General features: G+C 56.9%; 8 protein-coding genes across 8 annotated transcripts in view; 3 read left to right on the top strand and 5 right to left on the bottom strand.

Moving 5' to 3' along the window:
* The window catches only part of PSEUBRA_001641 (uncharacterized protein), a gene marked incomplete at both ends in the record, with an annotated part of 2,488 nt that extends 1,708 nt beyond the window's left edge, over nt 1-780 (bottom strand). Inside the window, one exon of the mRNA XM_059464647.1 lies at nt 94-780. Within this exon, the coding sequence (XP_059321187.1) occupies nt 94-780 (687 nt within the window). The remainder of the gene's footprint in view (nt 1-93) is intronic.
* A 437-nt stretch (nt 781-1,217) lies between these two features.
* Nucleotides 1,218-3,605, bottom strand: PSEUBRA_001640 (DNA/RNA helicase, DEAD/DEAH box type, N-terminal; the record flags this gene model as incomplete). The annotated part of the gene is made up of 1 exon (XM_016434833.2): nt 1,218-3,605. One exon carries the CDS (start codon nt 3,603-3,605, stop codon nt 1,218-1,220), a length of 2,388 nt encoding a protein of 795 aa, XP_016293907.2.
* Nucleotides 3,606-4,039: 434 nt separating this feature from the next.
* On the top strand, nt 4,040-5,218 carry PSEUBRA_001639 (mRNA capping enzyme, beta subunit, structural domain protein; the record flags this gene model as incomplete). Its single annotated transcript, XM_016434852.2, has 5 exons — nt 4,040-4,162; nt 4,242-4,361; nt 4,456-4,836; nt 4,920-5,098; nt 5,188-5,218. 5 exons carry the CDS (start codon nt 4,040-4,042, stop codon nt 5,216-5,218), a joined length of 834 nt encoding a protein of 277 aa, XP_016293906.2.
* A 153-nt stretch (nt 5,219-5,371) lies between these two features.
* PSEUBRA_001638 (FAD linked oxidase, N-terminal) lies at nt 5,372-7,117 on the bottom strand (the record flags this gene model as incomplete). Its single annotated transcript, XM_016434831.2, has 1 exon — nt 5,372-7,117. One exon carries the CDS (start codon nt 7,115-7,117, stop codon nt 5,372-5,374), a length of 1,746 nt encoding a protein of 581 aa, XP_016293905.2.
* A 2,727-nt stretch (nt 7,118-9,844) lies between these two features.
* Nucleotides 9,845-15,061, top strand: PSEUBRA_001637 (ABC transporter, transmembrane domain protein; the record flags this gene model as incomplete). Its single annotated transcript, XM_016434844.2, has 1 exon — nt 9,845-15,061. The coding sequence occupies one exon, from the start codon at nt 9,845-9,847 to the stop codon at nt 15,059-15,061; it is 5,217 nt and encodes a 1,738-aa protein (XP_016293904.2).
* Nucleotides 15,062-15,190: 129 nt separating this feature from the next.
* PSEUBRA_001636 (Nucleic acid-binding, OB-fold) lies at nt 15,191-16,381 on the bottom strand (the record flags this gene model as incomplete). The annotated part of the gene is made up of 1 exon (XM_016434828.1): nt 15,191-16,381. One exon carries the CDS (start codon nt 16,379-16,381, stop codon nt 15,191-15,193), a length of 1,191 nt encoding a protein of 396 aa, XP_016293903.1.
* Nucleotides 16,382-16,723: 342 nt separating this feature from the next.
* Nucleotides 16,724-20,290, bottom strand: PSEUBRA_001635 (BRCT domain protein; the record flags this gene model as incomplete). The annotated part of the gene is made up of 1 exon (XM_059464645.1): nt 16,724-20,290. One exon carries the CDS (start codon nt 20,288-20,290, stop codon nt 16,724-16,726), a length of 3,567 nt encoding a protein of 1,188 aa, XP_059320843.1.
* Nucleotides 20,291-21,711: 1,421 nt separating this feature from the next.
* On the top strand, nt 21,712-22,718 carry PSEUBRA_001634 (uncharacterized protein; the record flags this gene model as incomplete). Its single annotated transcript, XM_059464644.1, has 2 exons — nt 21,712-22,618; nt 22,705-22,718. 2 exons carry the CDS (start codon nt 21,712-21,714, stop codon nt 22,716-22,718), a joined length of 921 nt encoding a protein of 306 aa, XP_059320842.1.
* Nucleotides 22,719-23,546: the final 828 nt, after the last annotated feature.

Here is a 23,546-nt window from a genome sequence, read left to right as displayed (position 1 = left end):
AGTCAAGGAGAGATAGCACCCAGCAGGATAGATACAAAGGAGTGTGGCTGGAGACACTGTCACCGAGTAGAAATCAACATCGGTTGCACTCACCACATCCCAGTCCTGTACTGGTGCACGGGCAGGAACAGGCGGCAGACGTGTACCGGTGTCAGCAGCAGAGGCAAGGAGCATTCTTGGCGGCTCTACCGGTGGCTCTGGCTCTGCTCCTGGCTCACCGCCACCCAGCCAAATCACAATGCCGTCTGCTGGGATGTCCTCTTGATGGTGGTCTTCTGGATTCAACGGTGGTGTTGGCTCCGCTTGAGGCAAGTCAGGTAGCGTTGGGCTGTCAATGTCAGAAACTGGGCTGAGTGATGGCTCACGCGGAGAACCTGGACTTGCAGGGCCGCTGCCTGGCTGAACAGGCGGTACGTCATCCCAGTCTTGAGTAGCAAAGCTGCTCTCTTGCGTTTGCGTGTCCTGTGGAGGTGATGCGGCCCATGCCTGGGAGTCTGGAGATGGTGGTGCTTGAAATTGGAATATTGGTTCTGCTGCTACCGTGTTGGGTTGAGTCTCTGGTGGCGTTGGTGGCAGTACCGCCTGACAGTGTCGGATACCTTGGTGCTTCCTGAGCGCCACCGCATTCAACACTACCTGACCGCAGCTGCATGCCACCAGACCAGAAGCTGCTGCTGCATCTTGTGTAACGTGAACTCCAGCATGCGCCTTCCGGATGTGGTTGGTGATGTTGGTGATGGCGTAGCTGAAGGAGCACACGGGGCAGTTGACGGAGGTCATCTTGAGATTGAGCACGTCTGCATGGTAGACGGGAGATGAACAACTGTTCTGCTAGCTTCCATTTGTATCAGNGGGCAGTTGACGGAGGTCATCTTGAGATTGAGCACGTCTGCATGGTAGACGGGAGATGAACAACTGTTCTGCTAGCTTCCATTTGTATCAGACCGTCTTCCAGTTTGAAGCAGACCGTCTTGCTGTCAGGAAATTCAAAATGGATTCAACGCGCCTTGGAATTTGTAGCTGACCGTCTTCCTGCCATTTCAAACTGGGGACTTGAAATTTCAAATGGACCGTCTTGCCAGGCCGTTGACGCGCCAACCTTGTTCAACCGTTGCCATAAAACCCCACTGCGTTGTTCAAGTTGGTGGCGTTCACATGCTATCACACAGACGAGATCGTTGTAAACAATAGCGAGATTTCGATATTGCCAAAGCATGCTAGTCGATGATGATGGCTTCTGATCTCGACGCTCCGCGATCTTGCGAGCCTTTTGCAGTGCTGACCCTGGATGACGATGATGCAGTGGGTTTGGCAGCGTTCGTGCTTGTGTGCAAGGTGGCACCTCGAGATATCATCGCCGAATGACCTGCTGGATGCGGTCCCGAAGACCGACTCTTCTTTTGGCGGGGACCCGCTTCGCCAGCTCCTGTCGCAACGCTTGGCGAGGTTCTCTTGACGGCTGCCTTGACGCTCGCTGCAGCTGAGGGCGGCAGAATCTGTGTTGGTGAGAGCTTATCGAGCTGCGCAGGTGACGAAAGGATCGACAATGGATGACGAAGGAAGCGACTTGCTTTGGCGCCTGTCTCGAGGTAGACGTTGACCGTGTACGCTGTTGCCTGGTAATTCTGCTCGATGAGCTGCGATTGGATGCCATGGACGATAAGGCGGTCCACTATGTCGCGATGCAGAGTGATCTTGCCGCCTGCGACTGCCTGCACATCGACGACGCCAGCCTTTGCTGTGTTGGAACCATTCGACTTCCCTTTGCCTTTGCTGGAGCCGGCCAAATTTGGATCGAGATTGAACTTGCCGCCGCCTAAGCCCCGAGCTACGTCGGAAAGGCTGGCGAGCGTGATCCTGCCGCCTTGTCTGCACATCTCGGCAAGAACAGCGAGGAGCTGATACATCTCCTTGCGCACATCGATGAGTAGTGTCGAGCGCTTCTCTGCGCAGTTGTCGCAGATTCCGCAATCTTGCCGGCGTTGAGCATCACCTTTCTCGAACATGTCCGAGAAGTACTCGGCGAACAAGTGGCGGCGACATTGAGCTGATTGAGCGTAGTCGAGCATCGCCGACAGCTTCTCTTGACCGGTGACCTCGCTAGCAACGAGCGAGCTCATACGAATGGCGTCTTGCGGGCGATAAAAGAGGACGCAGTCAGAGTTCTGCCCATCTCGGCCCGCGCGACCTGTCTCCTGGTAGTAGCCGTCGAGCGACTTAGAAATGCATGCGTGTATAACGAAACGGACATTTGGCTTGTCGATGCCCATACCAAAGGCGATGGTGGCGCAGACGACTTGAATGCGGCCTGTGCGCCAGTCCGTGTGAATGCGCTGCTTGCTGGTATCGTCGAGTCCGGCGTGATAGCGACCTGTCGCAATACGGCCGTCGCTGATCTCCGCGAGAGCCGTTGCGGTTGCTTCTGTGTCGGCCTGAGATAGACAGTACACGATGCCGCTGTGCCCTTCGTGATGCTTCAGGATGTACTCGACGATGGCTTCCGCTGCTGCCTGCGCTTGCATAGGGCGCTGCACAACTTGGTATCGGAGATTGGCGCGGAAGAGGGGCGCAGTAAAGTAGATGGTTCGCATCGGTGCAGCGTTGTTGGGCTCGGTAATCGCGGGCAGATCCATGATTGCGAGGATCTCCTTGAGCACCTTTGGTCCGCAGGTGGCGGTCAAGCACATGATGGGCGCTTTGGGGAACAGTCGACGTAGAAGGGATAGTTTCGCATAGTCTGGTCGGTAATCGTGGCCCATCTGAGAGCAGCAGTGCGCTTCGTCAATGACGATGCGAGAAAGTCGACCTTGCTCGTAGGCACTCTGTAATGCCGAAAGGCATGTTTTCGATTTGGCGATGCGCTCTGGAGTGACGTAAAGGAGTTTGATTCCGTCGTGCTGATGCTGGCTCCTGCTGAAGCCCGAGGCTTTCAATTTTGACGGGCTTGCGTCATTGCCATCGGAACCGTGTCGGATGTGCTTGAGGATGGCGTTGCTGTCTTCACGGGAGGTGCTGCCGCACAGGAGCTCCGACTTGATACCAGCCTCTTGAAGGTGGAGGACCTGATCGGTCATGAGCGAGATGAGAGGCGAGACAACGAGGGTGACACCTGGGCTAAGGATCGCTGGAAGCTGATAGCACAGCGACTTGCCGCCTCCCGTTGGCATGACCACCACAGCGTTGCGATCGTCCATGGCTGCATTGATGACGGCCTCTTGACAGAAGCGGAACGAAGGAATGCCAAAGATCGACATGGCGGCGAGACGAATGTCATCGTGCCAAGCGAAAGCGGTGGATGAGTAGTCGCATCCTAGCTTGCGGCTTGTTCCAGCGTCATTGGCGAGCAGTGTTTGAAGATAGCTTGTGTAAACTCTGCTCCTCTCGAGAAGGAGCGAATCCTTGAGCTTCTGTAGCTCCGTGATCTGGCTCTGGACGGATACGACTTCGCCGTCGAGCTCTTCCAGCTTGGCCGCGATTGCAGCGTCGTAGATCGGCTCTGTTCCATGGATGGTATCAATAGATGTTCCAGTCTTCTTGGTGTTTGATCCCTTCCGCACGGGGGAGACCACCTCGAAGTCGTCTTCGCTCACGTGGTTGACCTGCATGCTGCGCCACCGCTTTGGCTCGTGAGCGCTAAGTAGGTCGCGATGGTCTCATTGATGCGACCTTGAGCACTGCTTGAGATGCTTCCGATCGGTGAAAGCGAGACGATGTTGCACACTCTTGTTGCTTGTAGCCGTCGATGGTGTCGAGCTGGCGGAAGATGATGTTCTTGATTCTTCGTCAGGGTCCAAGATGCGGAAGTGGAGAACACACAGAACTCAGCCAACTTGGTTTCCGCACAAGCAACAAAACGAGCTTTCAAAAAAGCGAGCGTTAAAGGAGGCGCAGAAATGATTGCTCGGGCTTCGGACGTGGCTTGGACCCTGCGTTCCAGACGATCTTCTGGTCGAACCATAACAAGCCTCTCACCTTCCTTCCAACCAGCACACTCTCCTTTCTCAGATAGCGCCGCAGGTGCACCTAAAAGCTCTCGAGGATGTCGTCACCGCAACAGGTCGCGCCCGAGCGCTCCATCTTTGGCGTCGATCCACTCGACGACTTCGTCACCATGGTCGGCGACTGGATCTATGTCAATGGAAGGGGCAAGCCGAACTTAGAGGTATGTATCAGGGAGCACGAGACGGACCTGTCGATCTCCTACTGACCACGCGACTCGCTCTCTGCTCCGCTCCCGACAGATTGAGGGCAAGATTGGGCAGATCATCGACCAGGAGACGGGGGAACGCGTTCAGTTGCCCGTGCGCAACGAAACTATCGTCGACCTCAGCCGGACCAGATTTGACAGCCGAATGACCATCGTAAGTGCGAACTTGACGCTCTCAACGAGATGGCGAGTTCATCGACCAGCGTGCTCACCTGTAACCTTCGCCCTTCACCGTCGCTCGACCACAGTCACAACATGCTCAGTATAATCGCATCCTGAACTCGCTCGTATCAAGATCGGGCGAGTCATCCTACACCGGCGCCAAGATCAGCTACCACCGAAGAAAAGAGATCGACTACTTTCATCCCGCTCCAAGCGGCAAGGTCCGAGTCACCAGGGACGCCGAGACGCTTGCCATCAAGCCCGACGGCATCGTCCAGAAGCAAAGGATAGCCGACCTCAACATCTACTGCCCTAATCGTCTCTTTGACTATCGCATCAGCATCAACGTCGAGAAGCCGGCCGACGAGCCAACATCGGAACACGTCTCGATCCGCGAGAAGAATCGTCTCTCGTACGCGCATCAAAACTTCATTGTTGATCTGACCCAAGTCACTGTCCCCGAAAAGGTAAGGTTTCCGCCTTCGAAGACTGCTCCCAGGCTTCTGCTGTACTCCCGCTGACATTGCCTACTGCTCGTCTGGTTTGACAGCCGCAAGAACCGATTCACGAACTCGAAATCGAGATCAAAGACGTCGAACAGTTGATGCAAGCTGGTGCACAAGCCAAGTCGAATCCTGCCAGCAACGGGTCAGGTCCAAATGGTCAGGAGTGGACGTCATTTGATGACCAGGTGCTCATCTTTCTCAACAACATCCGAATGCTTATCAGGTATGCTGCGCCTTCTCCTGTCTCATACAAAGCCGTCATCCGCTTGCTGACCTCCCTCTATGCTCTTTGACGTTATCTGCTCGTCCTAGGAATGGCTCCGCCGCGGACGACCGACGCTAGCAACTTTGAGTGTCTGCGGATCAGGCAAACCGTTCGAGGATGCAACAGCCTTGGACTTCTACTGCAAGTTTATGAAAGGATATCATTGCTGCACTGCGTGGACAGCGAACTACATCGACTCTAGGAATGGCGGTCAGGATTGCGCCCAAGTGATCATCGCGACCCTCGTTGAGAAGCCGCACTGTCGTCTGTCATTCGTCCAAGTCTCGTTCCTCTTCTTCGAGCCAAAATCTCGCGACGGTCGCCGAGTGTCTGTGGGTTACGAAAGCGGTTCTCGGGATCCACTTCCATCTTGATGTCCTCTAGACGGGCAATCGATTCGCCGTAGTACATCTGCTTCCACTCTTCCTGCTCGAGCTCGGGATCGATGTAGCAAGAGTACCCGCCTCGGCCGAGCCCTGATGCTTCGATGGCGCTGTTGACTCGAGCATCGAGCTCGCGTGCATAGACGTGGCCGGACCGCGCCAGACTCATGCTGGCTAAGGTGCCAACAGCGATCTGGATGAGCCACAGGCCGTCGCGATGCGGGAAGCTGCTCAACCTCTTTGCGGACTCGTGAGAATATGCGGGGCTACCACCGCCAAAGAGCTCAAAGTAGATGTTCCACGCCCAAAAGACCTGCTGACCGTCGGGGAGATCGACATTCTGTCCAGCAACCAGACTGGTATCCCAAAGGTACTGGAAGAGAGGAAGAAGCGCTTCCTTGTCGAACCCCTTGTTGCGCTCGAGAGTGAGCGAGGACTTGGTGACGAAGTTGTTGTGCTGCTTGTGGATAGCCGCGGTGTCGAGCTTGGTCGAACCCTTGCTGAAGTCGTCCCAATCTTCCATGAGTTCGAGATAGGTCCTCCATGACACGGTCTCTGCGTCTGGCTGTGGTGCGTAGTGGTCAGCGAGCTGCTCCATCAGCTCGTATCGAAGCCTCTGCCAATCTGCTGCCGTGCCGAAAAAGATGCCTTTGACTTCGATCGAGATGGGTCGATTTTCGAAGGGCTTGGGATCGCTGTAGGATGGCTTTCGCAGCTGAATGTGAAGACCGAGGTCGTTCGTGAAGTCATCCTGCAGTGAAAATGCTTGCACCGCCATCATGACGGCGATGGCCATGTCGACAGACGTAAGAGAGGGTGTCCACCGGTATTCGAAGGAGATGACGGGGAGAGCAGCATCGTGCGACTGGAAGAGAAACCGCGTCACGATACCGAAGAAAGAACCGCTTCCTCGTAACGCCCAGGAAAGATCAGGGTCCTGCTGCTCCGAGACCGTGACAATGGATCCGTTGGCAAGAACCAAGTCAGCTTCGAGGATGGCATCGGTGGTGAGGCCCCATTTCCGCGACATGGGACCGAAGCCTCCACAGAGACTTAGACCGCCGACACCGACTGCCGCACAGGTGCCCGTCGACATGGCACGGTGAGCATTGCCTTGATGCCACAACCCCTTGACGACATCACCAAGGCGAGCGCCTGGCCCAACTTCGACGGTCCCTTGTTGCGGATGCGATACAACGGAGTTGAGTCGAGCGAGGTCGATGACAATCGAGCCGTCCATGCCACCGCTGCCAAAGCCTGCGAAGGAATGCCCGCCACTCCTAGCAGCGATGGGATCATCGGAGTACTGGGACGCACACAGCACCGCCTGCTGGACATGGGAAGACGAATCAGGATACGCGATAAGAGTTGGATTGTAGTGAAACACGAGGTTGTCCGAGGCCGAAGCTTGGAAGTAGAGGTCTGGTGCGCTGAGATCGGCTGCGATGACCTCGATGCCGGCTTCGATGAGGCAGCTCTGCAGTCCGGTCTTGGTCCTAGAGTGGGAGGAACGGCGGCCGACGTCGAAAGATTGTGCGTCGACAATCGCAGCGAGTTGAAGCAGTAGGGCGGCGGTTGAAGCGAAGCGTCCCATCGAAATCAGTAGCATCGTGGAAGCATAAATGCTGTAAAGCTACTCGAGCTTTAGCAAGCGACTGGCGAGTCTTGGCGAGAGCGTGGATCAGCTGGCATGATTGAAGGCCGTACAGGAAGTGATACAAAGGCAGTGCTCTCAATGAGCGATACGCTGGCAGAGAATGTTGAAGGACGAGAAGCAAGCAGCGAAGGCGGCTTCATCGTGCTGGTCGCTCAGTCCGTCTGATACTAGGGGGAAGGCGGCGGTTCGAGATGAATGCAGCAAGGACGAGGCGCGCCTCCTTGCATATGAAGCACGTTTGGGGCGCTTAGCAAGGGTCTGAGCTGCGAGCCACCAAATTCCAGCTTCATTTTGCGGGTCAAGATTGCCGAGCTGTCCAGAGCGAGAGCGAGCCTCGACGGCGCTGCTCGGTAGGAAGCTTCGACACGATTACGACAGAAGCGGGCCTGAACGCAGGCAGCATCCCACAACAGGTGATGGCGACAACAACGATCAAGTGTGAATCTCCTCATATCAGCATGCCGTCCAACGGGCTACGAACTAGTCGAACTAACCCAAAAATATCTGGCAGTGTTCGGGCGCCTGTCTTGAGACCTTCCACTTGGAGCCTTGCCTACCTGCCGACTTGGCGGGAGATAACAGATCAATATCTCGCTCTCGCCTGATGAGTGAGTTGGCTCAAAAGAGTCGAATTGGATCTCGCGCTGCCGATGACGGTCGCAGTTGCATCTCATGGTGGGGAAGACACGTGATTACAACGAGTGAGCGAGTGACAGTGGCACACTCTCTAAAGTCACAGCTCGACTCAGCCTCAATTGCTGCGCAGGGTTCGAAAGCCAGGGTGTCACAGCTCAGCTTCCACTTTCGCCACCAGCAGCAGCCACACCTTGACTCAAGCTCTCGACCCAACACCACACATACGGTGATCGAGCCGTTCTGAACTTTTATTCAGAATGTCTTTGCTCCTCCTTCCTGACGAATTGCTCACTCTCGTCCTACTGGACCTTTACTTTGATATCTTTGGTGGTGATCAATGGCATAAATCCGAATGCCGGGCCAAGCTTTTGAAGCCATGCTGTTGTTATCGGAGCGGCAAGGCCAAATGTTGGTTTTGGAACACATTGCCCTTGGTCCATCCACGCATTTGGGCCCTGCTTGGCACCGGGATCTCTCGATCGGTGCCCATCTTAAAGATCCCTGCTGGTCACATGCTCATCTCCAGCGCTGAGAACTGGATCATACATATGGCGCTTCCTTCGTTCGCACCAACTTTGGCTCGCATCAGGCATCTCCGCATCGATTATTTCGGGATGAAACGCCCTTACTTGTCTCACGACTACGCGCTGAACCGCGCACTCCGATACGTCGGCCACCTCTATCTCATCTGTCTCTCGGCCAAAAATATACGAAGCTTGGAGCTCAACGACTTCCATTTCCGGAGGACTAGCGATAGCGATGACTCGGAGAACGAACCGCGGACCGATATCAAGCTCTTCAAGGGCGTCAAACCGCTCCACCTTGACATGACTTGCCGTGGTCTCCTCGAGCGCATCCCTGTCATCTTCCAGAGTTTTTATACGACAATGCCACCGAACGAGAGGGAACGCTGGAGTCCAGCCGCTGCACAGCAATTGGGACAGCGGCTCGAGCGGATCGTCAACGGTCCGGAATCATGCATTTTTCAGCACCTCAAGGACGCCTATATCATGGAAGAATGGAACAAGGCTCCAGACTACTCAAACTTCTTCATCAAGCCCGCCAGAACATTGAGAAATCCAGATAAGGCATGTCACTCAAGCAAGGCGTGCAGCTGCATCTCCTTGTGTCCGTCTCTGCGTATGCTCTCCATTCTTGAATGGCATATGGAGTTCGATGTTGACGCCGCTTTCCTGCGCGGATTGGCGCACCTGGCCCGGGTCCATCCGAGGCTGTGGCACCTCACGGTGACAGCTTACAAATTTCGGGTTCCCTGCAGCCCGAAAGAAGAAGAGCACTTCTCGCGATGGTTTGAGGCGACAATTCGTCCGGTGTTGCAGCTAGCAAACGAGATCCTCCCCAAAGAACTTCACAAATGCTTTCGCCTTGTGACTACTCCATGCATAGACAAGGACGTGCAGGACTATATCGAACGCTACCGTCCAGGATCCCCCGGTGTTCATCTTGACACTCTGATCGGAGGAAAGGACAACTACGTTTGGGGCACCAGACTTTGGTCCTACGACATCGATGAGGTGCATGAAGCTGCGCTAGACGACTTCCGCGCCATGTGTAACGCTAGAGAGAGGGGAGACCTGGCCTTGGCGGGCTTACAGTCGACCGAGTGAGCTCCATCTCGTTCGGCTCTGAGGTGCAGGTTCAATCCAGTGCAGCATTCGTGACATGTCCATGCGGCCGTGCGGCGTTGTAACGCAGTCGCTGTGAGGAGTCATTCTGTCTGAAAGAAGCCTTGTCCTCGTTTGCGTTGTTCGGGCTGACAAAGGAGGCGCGTTCGGAGCTTCGCGTGACGAATCCAGAAAAAGCGCGAGTCGAAGAACCAACACCGAGAAGGTGTGCTTCCTTCCTCCACCTTGATCACCGGACAAGCATCTGGCTTCGGTCTGTCACCGGTAGCCTCTTGGTACCACTCCTCGACGTTCATACATCATGTCAGCTTGCACGTAGATCCGTGCCGCCCTTCAGCAGTCGGAGCAGGTCCGGCAGCGCGTCTCCAGATCCCCGTTCACCATGCCGAGCTCGCTGGACTTCTCAACACGCAGTGACCTTGCCGACACTCGACTGCTGAGCTATCTATGGGCCGCTCGTCCGAGCACTCCTTCGACACTCGCTCAGAATGGCACGAACGTCCTTGCTTCGACACAGTTCTCGCTCCTGTCCAGTCTGGAGGTCGCCGGCAGCGCTGCAAGCTCATCTCGTCTTGTCTTCTTCGCACAAGCATCACCATTGGTGCTCACCGCAGCGCTCGTTGTCCTGCCAGCTCTGTGTCGACTCGCTCGGCTCATATTTGCATCAAAGAAAGGTAGGGAGGCACACCCAACAGTACCGGCTATTGTCAGCTACTTCGCTCCCTTCGTTACAGACAAAGATGCACGCCGACATCGACTCGAGTTTGGACGCCAGAAGGCACGAGATCACGTGAATGGCAACGGCGATGCCGTCGATGCTAGTGCTGCCGAAGCGCTCTCTCCTCGCGCAGAAGGATATCAAGGGCAGCGTGAGCGTCTCCACCAACTCCTTCTTGTCTCACTCTTCCAATCGGCTGCATGCGCTGCGACCGCAGGCTGGACCGCCACTGCGTCTGGAATCAAGTCGGCCATTCCTAGCCTAGCTCAGGACAGCGCTTGGATCTACATCTTCTTTCGGGTCCTCTTCTGGCGCCCACAGACACCGCCTTTCGACCTTGTGACCTTGCTGTTCTTATCCAATCTCACGGCTGCGATCGACCTCTTCTCTTTGATCCCACAGCTCAGCGGGCAGCGACCAACGGCCGATGCTGCCGTAATCATCTGCCTCATCAATGTGGTCATCTGCATCTACGCTGCCTCTCTTTGCCTCCGCATGCCGGTCACCGCCGGTGGGTATGAGGCGGTCGTCAGTCTCGATGAACGTCTGCGGCAACAAGCAGACGTCACTTCCAAGCTTGCAGCACATGACCATAGCATGGCTGCAGTGTATCAACTCTGTCCGACATCGCCAGAGGACTACTGCAACCTTTACGAAAACCTGTCCTACTCCTGGATGGCGCCTATACAGAAGCTCGCCCTTCGACGCTCGCTCAAGCCTACCGACGTGTGGCGTCTTCGCTCCATCAATGATACCCGCCTGCTCTTTCGCAAGTTCAAGGCACTCGAGCATGTACAGATTGCTGCAGGGCGTAGGCCGCGGCTGCTGTCACGCATCCTTCGCGCCAACGCCAACGACATCTTGCTCGACGCTTGCTTCAAGCTCATCAGCGTCAGCTTCGCCTATCTGGGCACCTACATCCTCAAAAGCATCCTCGACCAGATCCAGATTGCAGCTTCTCCAGAAGGCAATAGACAGCCCGAACGAGGAGACGCGCCTTCAGATAGTGCTTGGACGCCGCGGCAAAAGGCTTTCGTGTACGCATGCATCGGTCTCGGCCTTACGGTGATCCGCTTCCTGGCCGAGCTGCAGAACTATCACCACGCTCGTCAGGTCGGATTGCGCATTCGCTCCACCCTCGTCGTATCGCTTTTCGAGAAGGCGCTCAAGAGACGAGATCTCAGTGGCCAGACAAAGGCGCCCTCGGCGGAGAGTTCCTACAGCTCCACAAGCAATGCGCCGCAGACATCACGGCGCTCGAGAGCAGGAGCCAAAAACCCGAAAGTGGCATCGCAGGAGCAAGGCGCAGACGTGGGCAAGATCGTCAACATGATGGCCTCAGATGTCAACATCCTCTTGCGCATGGGCTGTGACTTGCATCAGCTGTATGGTGCTCCCCTCGAAGTCACCATCGCCGCCATCTTTCTCTACAAGCTGATGGGATGGAGCGCTTTGGTCGGTTTTGGCATTCTTGTCGCAGCCATTCCCGTCAACTACTACTGGGGCGAGATCGCTGTCAAGAAGCAGCGCGAGTACAGCTCGGCGCGCGACGAACGGATGAGCCTCATGACCGAGCTGATCGACGCCATGCGCTTTGTCAAGATTCAAGGCGTCGAACCTCAATGGGAGCGGCGGGTGGCATCGGCTCGTCATAAGGAGATCCGCAAGCTTATCTGGTCGAGAGTGATGACGTTCCTCTTCGAGCTGCTCTGGACCGTCATTCCCGTGCTGGTCACTCTCGTCAGCTTCTTCTTCTACGTCAAAGTCGCGAAGGAGGAGCTGACCGTCGCTACGGCTTTCACTGCGATCGCGCTCTTCACGATGATCCGGCCTCCTCTCAATGCCATTCCTGGCTTCTTGATGGGCGGACTAATCGCCATGGTCAGCGTGCAGCGACTCGAGTCGTTTCTCAACGAGCAAGAGGTCGAGGAGGCGGTCAGCCAGCTGTCGAGGCAGCGTGGACCGCAAAGTAGCGGTGGCGTTGCTGAGTCCAGTCAGGACCTGCACGATACGGCCGGTTCCGACAGTCAGGTGCTCAAGATCGAAGGATGCAGCTTTCATTGGCACAGCTCAAAGGATTCACGCTCCACTTCTGGCATCGATGGTACCTCGCCGTCGGACTCATCAAAGTCGAGCTTCAATCTGCGCGACATCAGCATTACGTTTCCTGTGGGGAAGCTTACTCTGATTGTTGGGCCCACCGGCTCGGGCAAGAGCAGCTTGCTGGCCGCTGTTCTGGGCGAGATGCTCCAGTCGGAAGAAGGATCTATCATTCGCAACAAGTTTGACAGTCAAGGCAACAGCAGATTCAGCTTCGCGAGTCAGCTGCCTTGGCTCGAAGCTGGCAAGTCGGTGCGAGACAACATTCTCTTCGGCACCGCGTTCGACAAGGGCAGGTACGCGATGTGCGTCCATGCTTGTGCTCTGCAAGCCGATCTGGACTCGATGGAAGACGGTGACCAGACCAGGATCGGCTCGCATACTGTGTCTGGCGGGCAGAAGGCCCGCATCTCGCTTGCGCGCGCCTTGTACGCGCGCTCGGGCACGGTCCTGCTCGATGATGTGCTGTCGGCCGTCGACACGCGCGTGCAGAATCATATTGTCAAGCATGCCGTCTTGGGCCCGATCGCAAAGGGTCGCAGAGTCATCCTCGTCACGCATCACGTGCATCTGCTGGTGGACGACGCGGCATTGGTGGTCAGCATGCAGAACGGCCGGGTTACGCATCAAGGCGAGCCGGCTGAATTGCAATCGCAAGGCATCATACCACCTTCGCACGGTCAGAAGCGCCGCGATCCAGGCCACTCGCAGGACAAAGCGAGTGCGTCGACATCCGCGCCGTTGATTTCGCCAGCACAGGCACCTCCGCAGGGATCTTCCCTCAGCGCAGATGCGGCCGACAATACCTCGACGGCCAAAGGGGCGTCTGAACTCGCGTCGGGTGCCAGGACCCCGCGCCTCCTGCATGAGGAAGAGAAGCGCCGAGAAGGTGCTGTGAGCTGGATCTTCTACCGTACCTACTTGCAAGCTTCCTCGCTTCGGATATGGGGCCTTCTGGTCCTGTTCCTGCTGCTGCTGCGCATGTCAGAGTCCTTCGGCCAGTACTGGCTCAAGGTCTGGGGGGAGGCTTACCAAAAGTACGGTCTGCAAGCTTTCGCAACAAAGGCCGCTTCACACTTGCCCTTCGACCCGCCGCCAGCAGACGGGCATGCAGGCTTCTACCTGACCATCTACGGACTCAGCGGCTTTGCAGTGATCCTGTTCAACAGCTCGCGAGCGGTTTGCTTCTACGTGGCTTCCATTCGAGCATCGCAAAACCTCTTTGCGACCCTGCTTGCCAACGTGATCCGCGCACCGCTTCGCTGGTTCGACATCACACCCGCAGGCCGGATCATGAACCGCTTCGGCACTGACATGGATTGCATCGACAACATCCTACCGCAGTCCATCATGAACCTTGGCAATAACGCCTTCTCCATGGCGGCCTACTTTCTCATCTGCGTGGTCATCGTTCCGGCTTTCCTTCTTCCGTCGTTCCTGCTGGTGCTGCTGGGACCCTGGCTCGTCGGCGGCTTCCTCGCCTGCACGCGCGACATGCAGAGGATCGAAGCGACATCCACCTCACCCATCTACGGACACTTCCAGCAAGCTCTCTCCGGCATTGTCACGATCCGCGCGTTCGGAGCGGAACCACGGCTGCTCGAATCGTTCCTGGACGCAGTCGACCTGTACCAATCCCTCTGGTGGGCGGTGTGCACGATGGAAGTCTGGCTCAGCTTCCGCTCGCAGATCCTCGGCGGCGTTTCCGTCTTCATCGTGACCCTGCTCGCGCTCTCTGGAGCCGTCTCGCCCGGCTCAGCGGGTCTCGCACTTTCCTCAGCCCAATTGCTCTGCCAGCTAGCCTACTACCTGGTCAACGACTTCAAAAACCTCGCCAACAGCTTCAACTCCCTCGAGCGGGTCTCCGAGTACCAGTCCATGCCGCGCGAAGAGACCGACCTCATCACGTCGAACTACTCCTCCACCCTCCTTCCTGCCGCCTGGCCGTCCGCTCGCGCGCGCATCGTGTTCGACAACGTCTCCCTGCGCTACGCCGACGACCTCCCAACGGTTCTCAAGGGGGTCAGCTTCGACGTGCGCCCCAGCGAGAAGGTGGGCATCATCGGTCGTACCGGTTCTGGGAAGAGCAGTCTTGCGTCGAGCCTGTTCAGGGCAACCGAGCTGTGCGGGGGCAGGATCACGATCGATGATGTGGATATTGCCACCATTCCGCTGCAGCAGCTGCGCAGTCGGCTGAGCATCGTGATGCAGGATCCGGTGTTGTTTTCGGGGACGGTGAGGGATAATTTGGATCCCTTCGAGGAGCATGGGGATGCGGAGGTGATGGCGGCGCTGAGTAGGGTAGGATTGGCGCCGCCGTTGGGCGAAGCGAGATTGGTCGACGTGGACGAGACTACCCCAGGAGAGCACAGGTCGAGTATGCGTCTGACGTTGGATACGCCGGTTTCGTCGGGCGGGGCGAACTTCTCCGCTGGCCAAGCACAGTTGCTCTCCCTCGCACGATCGCTCCTTCGCTCAACCCGAATCTTGATCCTGGACGAAGCGACCTCAAGTACGGACATGGACACAGACGCAATGGTCCAGCGTGTCATTCGAACTGCGTTGAAGGACTCGATCGTGATCTGCATCGCACACCGTCTGAGGAGCGTCATAGATTACGATAGGGTGGTGGTCATGCAAGATGGCAAGCTGGTAGAGGTGGGAAGACCCAAAGAGCTGCTGGAGAAGGAGGATGGAGACGAGGGAGCACATTTCAAGAACATGTGCAAGCATTCGGCGGAGTATGCGTCGCTGTGCGCTGCTGCTGGTGTCGAAACGTAGGACACTCTCGTCACCTGGATAGAACTTAGACCTTGGAACGCACTCAGACGGAAGGAACACAACGAAAGGATCACAATTGTTTCTTGCAAAGCAAAGACCGACTGTGTTTGCAACTGTTTGTGAACGACTCTACTCTGACAGGTTCGACCCGGCTCGCAACTGCTCCATCATCAACGACGTGAGCTCGGCATTGCGGTGCCAATCCTGCTGCTCCTGCTCCTGCAGAATATGCCCGACGTACGCGACCGAGATCGAAACCATCGAGTGGATCGTCACGTCCGAGATCGGATGGTGGTAGGCATCGAGCACGCGGATGCACTTTGCAACCCTCTGAATCTGACGCCGCAACTCTACGCTGAGATCCGCATCGTTCTGGTCCGAGTAGGTCGCGTCGATGTCCATGCCCACGCCTGACCCTGCGAGACCCTTTTGCTGATCCGCATTGGACGGCTGATTGTAGGGAAAATGCTTGGCGATCCAGATGTACCCGTTGAGGCCGATGATGAGATCGACATCGAGCGCCAGATCTGTGTCCTGCAGATGAACGAAGTGCGACTTGAGTCGCTGGATGAGATTCGGCGAAGCGGTGACCAGAACACCATTCTTGAGCTTGCCATACCGCAAGGATCGCGTGTGCAGCGCGGACGAGTTGTCCTGGAACATCATCTGCACTTCTGCTACCAGCAGGTCGTTCTCCTGGAAGAAGTTGCGCATCTGCAGCTCGTCACTCTCGACCTTCCGACGCTGGATGCCGCCCGGAAGGTTGATGGACGAGAGCTGGAGCGAGGAGTCGGTCTTGGCGTTGATGTCGACCTTCCATCGTTTGGGTCCGACTTCGGTGACGCGGCCGATGACCAGGTCTCCCACTTCAGCGGCGTAGCGAGATCGCGCCGGACGGACGGATATGAGCTTGTTGACGCGCTCGACCGTGCCACACATCGAGGACAGGATCTCGTCGGAGTTGGCGGACAGGAATGTGCCGTGGCCCTTCATGAAAACGTGCGAAGACGCGATGCTGCCTCCGGCGACGGCGATCTTGACATCGTCCTCGTCATCATTGTCTGCGTCCATGTCCTCCTGATCCACGTCCATATCGTCTTTCGTGAAGGTCGGTCCATACCGTGAAAGGCGCGAAGATGAAGACGCCGGATGCGCCTCGCCCGAGTAGTGCACCAGTCGAGACGGCGTATTGGATCCTTTCAAGCGGCGCTGTAATGAGGCTGCCTTGTTCTTCGATGTAGAGGGCCGCGAGCTGCTGGCGCGAATGACAAAAGGTGGTAGCGCCTCGACGCTCGTTGACGCTGCAGCTGTTGTCGACATGTTGGGCAGAGTGTATATGATGATGACGGGATGATCAAAGAGAAAAGATGAGCAGGATCAACGTTTTGAGATTCTTCTCGCTGCCAAAATTTCCGGCTTCGCCTCCACTCTTCGCAAATCTGAAGAAAATCTCGGTCGATCGGGCCGATCTTGATGTGGCTTCTCGGGCTCTCCTTTCGACAAGCCGCCCTCAGCACTCACTCGGCACCCAATAGAACCTGATGGTGCCTTAGATGAAAGTACAGTAGTTGATGCAGAGCAATGATCGTACATAGAGTTACCTTGCTGGTCGCTGATAGTGTTACAAGAGACATTGTTCGAGGAAAGGGGCCAGTGGAAAGCTCATCGGCGGGAGCGCTTGGCAGACCCCGCTCGAGCACCGTCACGGTCGAAGCGATCAAAGCTGCGATCATCGTCCCGAGCTTGACGCTTCGACGGACTTCTAGTTAGGCTGCTGCGAGAACGATCTGGAGTGTTGCTCGAGCGAATGACCGCTGCCAGCCTCAAGAAGGTCTCGGCCTGTTGGAAGTCGCCCTGCGACGTCTTGACGTATTCGGAAGCGACCGCTGCGTCCACGCCGTACGCCTCCTCCATCTCCCCGAGCCAATCACCGATATAGCTGCGAGCATCCTTGACACTTGCATTGAAGCGCATGAGCAGATTGCGCAGCTGAGCCTTGTCCAGGCCAAAGTCGTTACGGAAGCGGTCAACCTCTGCACGATACTGCTGGCGTGCGGCGTCGATACCAGGTCGGGGTACCCTTCGCGCCACTTGGTCTGTTCGAAGCGCCACTGACCGAGGGCTTTCGGAGGCGAGCGCGGCTGGACTGCGTCCTGCTGAAAGCATTGACGTTTGCTGCGGTCGGTCTGGCCGACGTGTCGGTGTCAGCTCAGCTGTGCGAGCGGCTCCAAGCATAGGTGCATGATCGATGCGACTGGCGCGAGAGCGCGTCGATTCGGTCACTGCAACCGGCTCTGCCTCAGCAACGCGTTCAGGCGAGGCGGACGATGACTCTGCAGAGACGCTTCGTGCCCATTCTCTGGTGCGTTGAGCTCGATCGTCCTCTTGTTGCCGGATCGAAAGTTGAACACGACGAGCTGCCGCCACGCCTGGGCTCCTTCGAGGCGTGGCAAAGTGACTGGTGACTCGCTGACTGGTGATGGGTGACCTTCGAAGTCGAGGCGAGGGATCGCGCTGATGAGACACCGGGTTCGGCAGCGAAGGACGGGAGCGTGCCTTGCGAATGCGGTCTTCTTCGTCACTGTCCATCGTGAAGTCGTAGAAGGTTGCAGCGCGGTGTTGAGCAAGCACAGGTGTTCCAGCCTCGACCGCCTCGGCTGTGCGGGTCTGTGCAGGGCGTGTCGGAGTTGCTATCTCTGGTGACGCTGCTTTCGAGAGCGAACGGTCGCGTTCTCCGTCTGCAGGTTCCTCCGATGCAGCCGAGGCATCACTTTCGTCGTCTGCACTCGATACGTCGACTTCAGACTCGATCGGCTCGAAAGCATCCTCCTCCTGATCCTCACCTCCGAGTGCCGGACTGGTCGGAATGGCATCTGTCTCGGCTTCGACCTGCATCGCATCGTCTTCTTCGTCTTCGATGGGAGGCGGTGGTGGTACCTCTGGCCATTCGTCCTCATCGTCCTCCATCCCCTCCTGCTCTTCTTGCACCTGATCCTGCACCGCTTCCTGCACATCGTTCTCCGCTTCCCGCACCGCCGCGTCCTCTTCGCCCACCACAGCCTCCTCGTCTTCTTCCGCGTCAGCTGCCTGTACCGGTGTCTTGGGCGTTCGTGATGCTCGCTGACTTGGAGCCAATGGGATCATGACGACGATACCGTCCGCAGGGATGCTGATATCATCCGAAATGTGCGAGCCGTCATACGTCACCACACGCTGCTGGGAATGCGTGTCTGCTGCCCCTGCGGCCAGGGTCGACGGACCTGCCTGGTCAGACGTTTGCAGCCGCTCATCTTGTTGGGCACTGTGGGGCTGGGCATCTTCTCGGTCCGAGCTACTGCCGTTGCCTTCTTCCTGGCTTTCCTCTTCGCTTTCGTGATCGCCTTTAGTGTGTTCTCGAATGTGAACCGCGATGGCGTCGATGTAGATCTGTCTGTTCTTCAGGTAGTGGCTGCGCCATGAGGCCGCTGAATGAGTTGGATGTTCAGCAGCAAGACGATTCCAAAAGGCATCGTCTGGCTTTGCCAATAGAAAGTCCACCGTCGAGGATGGTAATTGTGGATCTTGCGCCAGGACGTGCTCGAAGAGCTTCTGGGGAAGCGCTTCCTTTTCATTGGCTGTGAACCTGATCCGCCTGTACTCGATGGGCGTCTCATTTTGGCCCATCTCTTCTAGCACTTTTTGTCGAGCGGCCTTGAGGTCGTGGCGTCTTGAGCCGTTCCACTCTGCCTCATCAAAGTTCTCTGCTGCGACTTCCTTCTGTTGAGCGGCTTGATTTGGCGCAGAGCCTGTGGCGAGGAGGTCCTCGTCGTTGTCCGCTTCGGGCTGGTCCAAGTCGGAGTCGTCGGAAGACTCGCTCGAGTGCCTTCTGCGGCGACCTTTCTGCTTGCCGTTCTGCGATGGCTGCTGTCGGGATGCTTCTTCGCGTTGCAGCTCGCTCAAGATGCGAGGAGAGAAGTGCTCCGGATCGGATTCTTCGTCTACTGGAGGAGTAGATCGGTACGCCTGCGTGCCTGGCAATCTTTGCCCTGGAGGCAGTGATGGCGGCGGGCTCGTGCCGAGCGAAGATTGCTCCGACGAGGGATACTCGACTGTCTGCTTGACTTTGGTGGGGCTTCGCTCTACGTTGTCGAGTGCTGAGCCGGGCTCTGGGTGTCGGACTTGAAGCTCTTCTTCGTCGTCCTCGGCCTGACTGGATGCCTCGACCGCAGACCTGGACGCAGGAGCCTCGGGCACAGACACATCGGCTTCTTCGTTCTCCGCGTCGGCTGGTGGCGAGACGCGAGGCCAGCCGTCTGAGGGAGCAGACTGTTCGGCGAGGCTAGGCGAGGCTGTGTACTGGGATCGGAAGATGCGTGCCTGAAGCTCGGAGGGCTCTGCCTCGATGGCAGCGCGACGTGCAGCGAGGATCTTTTCCTTGAGATTCCAGCCGGTCTCGAAATTGGCCTGAAGATAGGATTGAAAGCTGGCATGGCTGTGCGTCGGAATCTGCGCTGCTAGCTGACGTGCAGCCGTGTTCAAGCTCCACGTCTCTTGGGGCTTGTCGATGAAGTAGTCGATGATGGCTTGGCGGTCGCTCTCGGTGAAAGCGTTGCGACCGTTCTTGGAGCGAGCCGTGCCTGCTGCGACGTGCAGGTCTTTACCGGTGAACCTATACTTTGGGTCGTCGATGTTGAGTTGTAGCCCTTGTGAGACGCTGTCGCGGATGTAGTCCATGCCAACGACGGGAATAGGTTCACCCATCTGACTAGCATCTCGAAGGTGTTTCTTGGAAGTGACATGTGCTGGGTCGACGACGATCAAGTCGGATTTGGCGAAGGCGGTTGCTACGGCGCCACCATGAGAGCGAATGTCGATGGTGAGCTTCCGCATCATTGTGTGTGGCAGCTCGGTGGTAAGATAGATTCGGAGCGGCACACTGGGATCGGTGCTCTTGCGGAAGATCTTGGCGCTGGATGGTGAAGCATTGCGCGAGGGAGTACTTTTGCCAGACGCTGGCTTCCGACCATCGTTGGCCGATGCGTCGCCGTTGATTTGCGCTTGAGTTGTACTTGCTGATGCATCAGCGCCGTCGTCGTCATTGCCATTCAGCAGCTCTATGCGTGGCCTGTCCATGGTGGTAGCCGAGTCGGTGAGTGTGACTCGAGATGTGGAGGCTTCGGCCGACCGATCAGCGCGAGGCGGCCGGGGTGCTGGGTCGACAAACTCGCTGCTCTCTCTGGATGCACTCATGGCTGCAAGTGTCGAGGGAGTTCTGATAGCAGCAGAGCGTTGGATATGGGCAGCCCGGATGGCCAAGCAAGGCTATGTGGATGCGAAGATAGGCATAGGCGTGTTGAGTGGTAGAGTGTAGCAAAGCGTGATCAAGGCTCGCGGAGGAGGGTCAAAGGTGGCTGAGGCGTTGGAGAAGTCCTCCACCCTCGAGAAGCGGCTGAGCTGTGAGCAGGAAGAACCGAAATCCGGTCTCAGTGCGCGTCTCAGCCAGCCAAAGGTGACCGTCGCGTTGAGGGCAAGAGGCTGCAGCTCAGGGTCCCACTCGAAAAAAAAGGGCTCAAGGCACGTGACTGAAGCGGGCACGGAACGCGGTACGCTGCCTCTTTTTGAAAGAGCACTCAGAGGGCGTAGCTGTCCTTTCATCTCAACCACCTTGTCTTCGGAACAGTACAACGCTATTGAATCAGCAGTCAAGAGACTCTGTTTGATGTGACATTGGACGAACTTGCCGCCATCTTGAGCTTGTCGATGTGACACGAGAGAGGGAGAGGGTGACAAAGCTTCGGAAGATGGGCGGTGCGCCTGCTGCCTTCAATCTTCGCGCTCGGCAATCCCGGCAGGCTCTGAATGGGCCTGCCAAGATGGTCTCATGAACCAAGTCACAGTGCGCAAGATCCGCTTCCGTAATTTGCCTGTGTGTCATCCATCTGATCTCGCCGCCAATTCTGAGCTTGAGCAAGAGTGTGACCAGCTGAAAGTTAAGAATTGTGATCTTACGACAGCATCCCTTCGCTATCGTCACAATTGGCAATGGCTGTGCGCACCCGAGGAACATAGTCATCTGTCACACTCAGCGCTGTTGCGTCAGGATGAGCATCTTCTATGCGCATTTCATCTGCAAGGTGTGGTCCAGAAGAAAGCGAGGTGAGCGCAAGCAGAGCAGCGCAGAGTGTTGTTCTCTCTTTTTCCCCCCGCTTAGCCGAAAGCAAAGACCAACACTTTTTGTCAAATTGCTCTCAGCTGCGCTTCATCCTCGACACTTCGTCAACTTGACCCTCGTAGAACAAGACTTCCCACTGCATTCACCCGTCGACTCACACGCTCACAAGACGCGGTCATCATCGGTACACTATCTTATCCGACCGTCAACGCGCAGATACCCATCTTCCTTCTCGAGCCGACACCTAGAACCGTTCTACGTCTTCAGCTCCTGGCCGACCTCTTCCACTCGTCCTCCACATCACTTGGCTCGGAGGTGGAGCCTCTCCACCATGTTTGGATGCTCAATCTGATCACCGTACTCGTCTGTCTCGCCAATGTATCAGCTTCCAGTCCTCGACACTATCATCAGGGCGGTACTTTGATCGGCTGTCGCATGGCCTTCGGTGCAGGCTGGACAACTCAAGCCAGCTTGTGGCGCTCGTCAAGAGGTCGCCAACATGCCACCAGCTACTCGTCGCGAGGTACGGCTCAGCGCCAGCCTGCCAGGTCCAGTCGCAAACAATGGCACAACCTACTCCCTTTCTTCCAGCCGCTCCGCCACCATGCTCTTGCCCAATATCGACTCCATCCTCGACAACTTTGAGCAATTCAAACGCAAGCACATATCTCAGAATCGCGAGATCATCAAGTCAAACGCCCAGTACGCACAGCGCCAGCGAGAGCTCGAATCTCGCATTCAAACGCTCGAGCAAGAAAAGGTCGACAAGGAGGTCCAAACCCTCGCACTCACGCTTGAGGTCGAGCAGCTGCGCAAAGCTATGAGCTCGGTTCGCGCTGGCTGGATGGCGATCGGCAGGACGCTTGCTCAGACCACGGGTCTCGCCCCCACTTTTCTCGAAATGCTCAAGCTGGACGAGTCTCCGCCTCTTCCCGAATCCAAGAGGATCGTCGTGGAACATCCGCTGCCTCAAAGCAGTCTATACAAATCCGTGGCTCAGGCTCCATACGGTCAGCTCCACAGCCTGACCGAGGAAAGCTTCCGCTCAGACGACAAGTTGCATCATCCAACCATCCTTCACAACACCGTGTCCGCAACAACGGCTGACGCACATCTGAACGTAGGGGAACCGCACTTCGAAGCTTTTATTGCTCAACAGTCGACCTTCCCTTCCGGCATAGGCTCCCACGCAAGTACTGATGGCGCTGCCACTCTTCTCGACATGGCTCAACCACCTTCTCCCATGGGCAGCCCTAAGCTTCCAATGGCGCTCGAGGCTGGTATCGCGGCCGAGACGTCTCATCAATGGCCTCTCTCAGACGCAATTGACTGGCCCAACGGACCTGCTCCAGTAAATCCGCATCACGGCAGCACCTCTGGCGACTACTACGCAGCTCAGATGCAAAGTAGCCAGATGCTCCGCAGATCAGGGCGCAAGTCGAGTCGCAGACAGAGCGGGTTGATCGCTCCGCACGACTTCAATCAACACCAGTCCTCGAGGGCTGACTCAACTTGTTGCACGCCAGCACCTAGTTCGGATCCCTATCTGCCATCGGAGACCAATTCCGAAAACATGGATGGTGTCTTGGTGTATCGAGGAAGCGACTATGCTTCTAATCACAGCCCACATCGCCAGCCCACCAGAGCCTTTGCCGACATCACCAACGCTGTGTCTCCATCCTCGTTCCATGACCAAATAGGGCTCGGGCTGCATCTCTACGAGCATGCCACCCTCACTGATACCACACCACGAAAGAAGCGCACTCCCGCTTCGGAAGCGCATCCCGACCAGCATGGGCTGTCCCTCGGCAGTAGACGTTCAGGAGCACGCAGTCCAAGCCTGCGTAAACGCAAAAGCGCCAGCAACGAGTCCGAGGACCCCATGCCTACCCCAGCACGACTTTTCACCGCTGCGATCGATGCGACGCCGTCGAATTTCGCAGCAGACGCCGATCTCGAGTCGCAGACTGGCCGAACCAGGCGAACGCGCAAGAGCGTCAACTACGCTCTCCCCAAGCTCAACACAAAGATGCGCAAACCGGATCCAAGCGACTTGATACCCGCTGCTACACCACATCGCTCCAACAGCAACACACCTGCCTCGGCTCGCGGCATGATCGGCAGCACTGGCAACCTGAGCGACATTCGCAAATTGCACGAGGCAGCAGCGCTACGACAATCACCAGCCCAGCGGGCGTCGGATAGACGCTCCAAGGACGAGGCTGAAGCGGGGGAAACAACTAGTGGCGTGCTTACGGCCGGCTCGTTCGAGCTTCGGCACAGTGCAGAGCAGGAAAGGGCCGGATCCTATGCCGCTTTCAGCATGGCAGGTTC

Source organism: Kalmanozyma brasiliensis, assembly GCF_000497045.1.
Source record: "Kalmanozyma brasiliensis GHG001 unplaced genomic scaffold PSEUBRA_SCAF14, whole genome shotgun sequence".
In the NCBI taxonomy this organism is placed as follows: Eukaryota; Fungi; Basidiomycota; class Ustilaginomycetes; order Ustilaginales; genus Kalmanozyma; species Kalmanozyma brasiliensis.
This window is presented reverse-complemented; position numbering and strand designations above follow the sequence as displayed.